The sequence below is a fragment of the Merops nubicus genome, unplaced genomic scaffold, assembly GCF_000691845.1.
Source record: "Merops nubicus isolate BGI_N331 unplaced genomic scaffold, ASM69184v1 scaffold10107, whole genome shotgun sequence".
Classification (NCBI taxonomy): domain Eukaryota; kingdom Metazoa; phylum Chordata; class Aves; order Coraciiformes; family Meropidae; genus Merops; species Merops nubicus.
In genome coordinates this window covers 42035-49961 of record NW_008618301.1, presented here as the reverse complement: position 1 = coordinate 49961, position 7927 = coordinate 42035, and the positions used below count along the sequence as shown (strand labels likewise).

Below are 7927 nucleotides of genomic sequence, written 5' to 3'. Positions count from 1 at the left end.
TATATGTGTATATATATACTTGTATCTGTGTGGAATTATATTTTTTTTCCTATGTTTGTTTCAGTGTTAGTGTGAGGTCTTGAGGCTGCATCTACTTTGAGTCTGAAAGCAAATGAAATTGCACTTTCAATGTACTGTAGGCAATGTGTTCCAGGACTGTGATGTGACAATGTGGCCTAGCACATTTATTCACATCAGCTGGAAGCACACAGCATTGAAGTTGGTTTTAGTAATCAACTCAAGCATGCTGTGGAACTTCCAGTTTTCTTCTGTGCATATATATATGTCTGGGCACATAAAATGCATATATATATGTGTGTGTGCGTGTGTGTGCGCGCACGTGTGTGTGTATATCTTTTGCATGGTGTTCGTGTATTGTTAGTATGTAGTTAGTTGACTGTGAGGCCCTAATAGGTCTGACTCAGCCTTTATATGAATGTGCCTAAGAATACCCTCAAGTAAATATAGAGTAATTCACATTGTGTGCAGACAAAATTCTTGTTTAGTTTTGTATTTCTTTTATAAGTATTTTCTGGCAGATTGGAATAACATGTTAAAACGTTAAATTGTGTCTGTACACTGCATGTAGTCCGTATGCAAGAGTCAATTTCTTTTTTTGTATATGTTATTACCTTTTTTTGTGTTTTGTTCCAGTTCGACGAGTCCCACCGAGGTTCTCTATCCCCCCCACCAATCATGAGATCATGCCTGGCGGGAGTGTCAATATCACATGTGTTGCGGTGGGGTCACCAATGCCATACGTGAAATGGATGCTAGGAGCAGAAGATTTGACACCTGAGGATGACATGCCAATAGGGAGGAATGTCCTTGAGCTTAATGATGTCAGACAGTCTGCAAACTATACTTGTGTTGCTATGTCTACCCTTGGTGTTATAGAAGCAATAGCACAGATAACTGTCAAAGGTATATCCCAAACACATATATTTGAACATAGTCTTTTTTTGGTTCATTGCCATGTTCTCAGGAAACATAATGCACTGGAAGAGGCTAAATGCCTCTCATCCTCTTAAAGGAAGAGGGTAAATATTTCAGACAGTCACTGATACAAGAGAAAATACAGATTCAAAAAGAAAAAATACAGCAATAATAAGCTGATCATAATGTTCTATTATTCTCCTATGTCTAGCTCCCAGCCTTCATTTCAAACAAATAAAGTGTCTTGTAATCTTACATATACTTGTCAACAGCAGGAGCTGCTAAGAACCAGTCATTTGATTTTCAGAGGTGCTGGGAGTCCAAGTATCATGTTCACTAGGTAATCAGAAAGTACAGGTTCCAAAAATATCTGAAAATTAAACTGTAATGGTGCACTGTCTGTCTATAAGATTTCTCTTCTGCATATGTTTACAGGATCTATTACAAAAGTCAATATCTTTAAATTATATCAAATAAACCTTTACACTACTAAACTGGAAGATTTTCTGATAGATTTCTGGAGTAAATCATTTGCCAAAAGCTCTCTCGGAATAGATGACACATTCTTTCTGTTGTTGTTTGTTTTGGTTTTTAATCTGCTTATTGTAATAGTTAGTGTCTACTGTTACAGTGCTGACAGTATTTTTTGGCATTTATCTTTAGCCTTACCCAAACCTCCTGGAACACCTGTGGTGACGGAAAGCACGGCAACAAGCATAACGTTGACTTGGGATTCTGGAAACCCTGAGCCTGTCTCTTACTACATAATCCAACACAAACCCAAAAACTCAGAGGAGCCATATAAAGAAATTGATGGGGTGGCCACAACGCGCTATAGCGTGGCTGGCCTAAGCCCATATTCAGAGTATGAATTTCGAGTAGTTGCTGTAAATAACATTGGGCGAGGGCCCGCCAGTGAGCCTGTGTCAACAAGGACTTCAGAGCAAGCACCTTCAAGTGCACCACGCAATGTACAGGCCCGTATGCTGAGCTCTACCACCATTTTGGTACAGTGGGAAGAACCTGAAGAACCTAATGGACAAATACAGGGTTACAGAGTTTATTACACCATGGACCCTACTCAACATGTCAACAGTTGGATGAAGCACAATGTAGCTGACAGCCATATTACTACTATTGGGAATCTGGTACCCCAGAAGACATACTCTGTGAAGGTTCTTGCTTTTACTTCTGTTGGAGATGGACCACTTTCTAGCGACATTCAAGTCATCACTCAAACAGGAGGTAAGCTAGCAATGAACAGAATTTGTGGGAAAAAAAAAGAAAAATACTTGCAGAAATGTTGCAGAGAGAGAATTTAAGTTTAAAATGTTGAAAAAAAAAAAAACTTCCTCTCAAGTATAGACCATTTACTCAGGCAGATTTTGCAGACAGCCTTTTCTCAATTCTACAAGTACCAGTTGATATTGAGGAGTGAAAATTATCCCTTCACACTTCCTTTTTTTTTCATCAGTATCAAGAAGTTTAACTAAAGTTTAAGTGAAATTTCAGAGAACCTTGATCCTAGGGGTAGCCAAATGTTAAGGACTTCTGTTTGTTAGTCCTCTGTGCAACAAGTGTTTATCAAGTAGTTGTTCGTAGCTTTCTTTGAGGGGTTACTTGTATTATTAGGTTTTATTTAAGTGGTGTGTGTTCCCTTATGTTTGTATCACTCTAGTGAATCTTGCTTTTGGAAATTTAAATTCTATGTGTACTGCATGTGCATTCAAGTATTTGGTAAGGTTCTAGAAACACATAAAAGAAGAAAATATTAACAAGACAACAAACCTTTGTGTAGGTGCAAGAAAGCAATTCTGTACACTTCGTATTTATGAATCAAATCCAACCTGCCCCTACAAAGTGCATGCCAGAAGGTCACAATTTTCTTGGTTTATTTCTACAGTGAGGTTATTTTGTTTCTGTACAGGATTCTAAGGCCCATGAATTAGTTTTATTAGCAAAGGACAAGCAAGCGTGGTAAAAAACATTGCAGAGAATTTTTATGAAATCAAAAGCAGGAAATTCTGGTGGATCTACACTGCAGAAAGTGTTTTATTATAATAATAAAAAATAAAACCTCCCTTTGTCTGGTGGTTTAGAGAAAGCTGTATAAAGTATTACTGTAAGTCAGTGATTTCCTAGAAATATTATATAATAGTACTTGATTTTTTTAGTACTGGAAGGCTTCCTCTTGAAGAATTTAGCATCCCTCAAATTCTTAAAAAATATGTCACCTAAGTGTAACTGAAGACAGTAATGTTTCATTCTTTTATACTTCTGCATTTTACCAATATGCATTTAATAAAGAACAGAAAATGAAGTGTTGTCCTGGAACCTTTCTAAGTGTTGTGTTACACAAAGGTCTAGGTGTTACCTTTTGCAGTATTTCAGTTGAGGAGTTACAAAATTTTTAGACCTTCTAGTGGTAGATTAAAAAGTGTCTGTGTACCTATACAAATGTAAATATGTACATTATAATTTAATATTGGTAATTGTAACCTTTTTCAGGAACTAGATTCTATATTGGTACCTGACTTCTTTTTGAAACTATTTGCAAAAGCTCTTGAAGAAGAAGGTTTAGTGAGTTCCTTATCTATATTTCCACTTAAAACTGTAAACCTTTCAGATTAGCAAGAGTTTATCATTTGCTTCCCCAAAGAAGGATGAAGCCATTGAAGTAATGAGCACTGAGGCTCAGCTGGACTGACCCAAGCTGCATTACTTGTTGAGTAATCAACTCAAAAGAGCTTTGAGAAAAGCTCTGCATAATAAAACCTTTATAGAATTTACCATTAAATGTGCCTGTTTCTGATTACTGTTGCAGTTTGAAGAAATTCTGACAATGTAACAGTGCAGGAGGGATTCTCAATGCTTATTTTCAACTTTGTAAGAAAGTTGATTTATTTATTTGTGACTATGTTAAATAGCAAAAGAAAAGAAAAGCTGTGGCATACAGGAGACGTTTTTAAGCACTGATACATGTGCTTCAAATGTGAACATTTTAAGAGAATACCATAAAAGAGAAAAATGGCTAATAAAGTCTATTGCAGTTCTCCAGTTCCGGATATGTTTAAAAGCTAAGATTCTCCCATCTTTCTATCCAGCAGTTCCTGTTCAATGAACACTTGAGAATAAAGCACACTCCTTCTTCTCTTCCACATTTGCTGTAATCTAAATCTGAGTATGATTGTTTTGCTTTCAGTATCTCAAGCTGAAACTCGTCCAGATAAATATAGTGAATTATAAAGTCCCATTTAAAAACAGTGGGAATGGCCTTAATGGAAACATATGTAAAAGAGTAAAAGTAGGAGTGGGATAATGATTACATTTTCATTGATTTTTTTTTTTTTTTGTCCTATTTTGAATCAAATAAGCTTATCATTGTAAATATGTCGTCTAACCCTTATGCTTACTTGGGGGAGATTAAAGTATATATATAACAAAATCTGATTGACACCTGTGACTTAGAAGCTCTGTTATCTTGGTTTCCTTCAAAGGTTTTCTCCCTTAAGTGTATTTTGATCTTTGGTGAGAGATTATAAAAAAGGGATAATTTGTTTTGAAAAAGTCTGTTTATAAAAATCTTTCCTTTATTGGTACAGCAGAATTGTTCTTTTGAAATGGTTGTATGAATGACTGCTCACTTTGCAGGTCAACCTAAGCTCTTCTGATAGTGAAAATTAGGTTTCTGATTAAAATAACTAGGAGCATGTAATGTTAAAATATTAAAAAAAAAAAAAAATTACATTTTGTATTTCAATATTCTGTTTAAGCATTTTCAGGAAAAGCCATATCCTATTGCAGAGTTTTTTTCAAGTATTTTCTTTACTGTAAAAAGGCACTATTTTAAGAAATTAGACAATCAGAAAAGAGGTGCAGAGCTGAGCCTTTTGAATGAGGCAAGATCAGTTCCAAAAACTACATCTAAGGCTTTATAGTGTGTTTTAGGTCAAAGGGTTTGATTCTGCTGAAGATGGAGTCAGGACTAGTATATTATTTAGGTGAATTGACTTACTAACACCAAATTTTACAATATGAAATATTTATATAAGCCTTAATGTGATAATTGTCCTTTTTCTTTACTTCAGTAGAAAACAAAATCTCTGTTAGTTTGTCTCTGTTCAGCTGCCCAGGACAAACGTTATCTTCTCATATTTCCTTTCTTTGCTTAAAATGATCAGTGCACATACTCCCTGAGCAGCATACTTTAATCTGTGTGTACAAGGAAAGTCCTTGGGATTTAAACTGTCTGTCTGCATTTGGGTTTGGTGAGGTTTATTTTTTAGTGTACAAAGAGAGGATAGATACTGAAGGAATTCAGAGAATCCCGTTTTCATTCTCAGTTCAGGCAGAAAGAGGGGAGAATGAGAGGTACACAAAGTCTATTGGGCAGTGGTTTATTGGAGAAAGAGAAGGAAAAAATATTCCAGGAAATGGATGTATACTTGTAAACATATGCTTCTTTAAATAAGAACTTGCAATATAAAACATACTGTTAATTTTAAACCAAGGATTGGAAGTGGTTTGAAGACTAATGACTATTATAGTTATAAAAGGCTAATCTTTTGAACATATGGAAAAGACAATAATGAAAAGGTCAAGTATATAACTTGCAGGGCACATAAACGGAACCTTAGTTTAAAGGAAATGAGTTAATGGTTCTGGAGTTTTTATCATAAAAGAAGATGAGAAAATCAGGGAAAGGGAGTCTGAAGCAAGGGAATACACTTCTGCGTGGTAGAGAGCTAGATACATTGCCAGACACTTCAAATTTTTTCATGAATACATGGACAGAGAAACCTCATGTCTCTGAAACTCCACAGTACTGTTCTCCCAGTGAAACACTTTATAGAAATGGTCTTGCACAAGGAAGGGGTTGATAACATGCGGCTGGAAACTCAACCATGATGCAAGAAAGCAGGTGAAAGGAAAATAATTTGGAGCTGAGGTGGGGTGCAGTATGGTATTTAAGCAACAAAATTCCCTTTGAGGAACATTTCTGGCCAGGTAACAATGAATAATTCAGCTTTTGCATAATGCCTTGGCTCTCAAAGCACGGTTAACTTCTGTTAAGTGCGACCGTCTCTGTTTACTTCATATAAATGCTAATATGATGAGACCAATATCAAGGATCTTACCCTTACATGGTGATTTCTTCATCTTTTTCTTCCTGTTAGAACACAAAATAGGATATGGATATTTTATTTGATTTTATTAAGTAATTAAATTAACACTTTAAATTTAATTAATTAATTAATCTTTATATTTTTAATCTGACTTTTTTCTAGTCCAGAATTCTGATTTTTGCAAATATGTGGATGAGCACTGGAAATGTGCACACATTATTTTTGTCACTGAACTTAAGTATGGAAGAATGCAGCTTGAAATAATTTACAATTCTACTGCTACACTGTAGAGCTAGAGTGCAGACATAATTACTCTGAAGAATAATTCATACCTGCTCTGAAGAATGATTAATCTTATCTTCTCTAGTAATTCAGACAAAACTATGTGGACTCTTTTTTACTGACCAATATGTTTATTTCATTCGGTGAGGTCCCTCAATGTCAGTTATACATATTATTTTAAGAAAGTGATTTATGGATTTCTGATTATTTTTCACAAAATGTGCTATGCTTTTTGGACATTTAAAATGTATGGTTAATTATTTTGAGTACTATGGTTCTGTGTTTGATACTGCAGAACTGCAAGCCTCAGCTGTCTTCAGAGTCATTTGAAGAGATTATTTCTGTAATAGCAGAAAGAAGAAGGATGCACAGATAGTTAGTATAATACCTATTTGGTTTTGTAATTCTATTCCATGTGAATTTTGTATTTCAAAAAGTACAAATATTGTTTTGCATAAAGAAAACTGTGGATCACATTCCACAAGAGGAACGTGGAGGGCCAGCACAGCTCTCAAGTGTTCTCAAGCAAGAAATAAGACAAGGTATACTTGGTGCACAGGGAAGTCACAGATTTTAAGGTAACTTTGTAGGGCACATTGATTTCAAAGCAGAAAAGACAGAAAAGACAAAACTGAGAGTGTTCATGCAGAAAAAATTCCATTCAGTAAGCTGACCATGTACAGCACTAGTACAGAAAGTTAGATTTGAGCTGTGTAATTAAAAACACTTCAGCAAGAGTATAAAGTCCACTTTTTTTCCCTAGTTTTTTTCTGTCTCTGAAGGAGATCACTACCTTCTGTCAGCTCTTCCAGCTTGGCTTACTTCCCATGTGCCACTGGAGAATTTTTTTGGACAGATGTTTTGTGTTCTAGACATAAATCCTAAATAGTTTTGAAAGTTGTTATTTCACTTTCTTATCTCATATTTTTTTTGTTGAATTAAGCCTTGGGTTCTCTGCTGGAATTTACCAGCAACACTGTTTAATTTCTGTTATTTTGGTTTTGTTTTCTTTCTTCTCCATCTTCTTTAGCTGTTTGGAACAATGCAGATTTCACTTCTTTCTTTTGTCACTGTTTTCAGTGTCAAAGTTGCCTAGCTGTGGTTGAAAAATCTGAGAGGAGACTAGATTTTGCAGCAAGACATTTTGTGACAAACAGCATCTGGGAAAGTCCAATTAACCACCAACTTGTCTTAAAAAAATGATAGACAATTGCAGACGAAAGACCATGAAGGAGTTTTTTTGAAAGGCACACTTGGAGGATGAGGGTGTTAAAGTGTGCAGAGACACAGTAAATACCCTTCGTTCTCTATCTACTGCATCTTTGTCATAGTGGATAGTACTAACTTTCATATGGGTCACTTTACTGGCCATTTACTGTTACTGCCTGGCTGTGTTGTATAAGGCACATATCCTGAGGACAGCTCAGAGCATCACGGGATGATTCTGGCTGACAGGGTGATCTTCTGGGGAGGTCTCCAGCCCAACATCAGCCCAGAGCAAGGTCAGGCATGAGGTCAGATTAGACTTCTCAGGGCTTCACCCAATTGAAGTGTAAAACCCACCAAGGCTCGTTATGGTCAAA

At 35.8% G+C, this 7927-nt stretch overlaps 1 protein-coding gene across 1 annotated transcript in view; it reads left to right on the top strand.

Annotated features, from left to right (window-relative positions):
- Positions 1-654: 654 nt before the first annotated feature.
- LOC103775918 (receptor-type tyrosine-protein phosphatase delta-like) overlaps positions 655-7927 on the top strand; it is a gene marked incomplete at its 5' end in the record, with an annotated part of 43188 nt that continues 35915 nt past the window's right edge. The window contains 2 exon segments of the mRNA XM_008943392.1: positions 655-924; positions 1600-2181. Of these exon segments, the coding sequence (XP_008941640.1) occupies positions 655-924; positions 1600-2181 (852 nt within the window).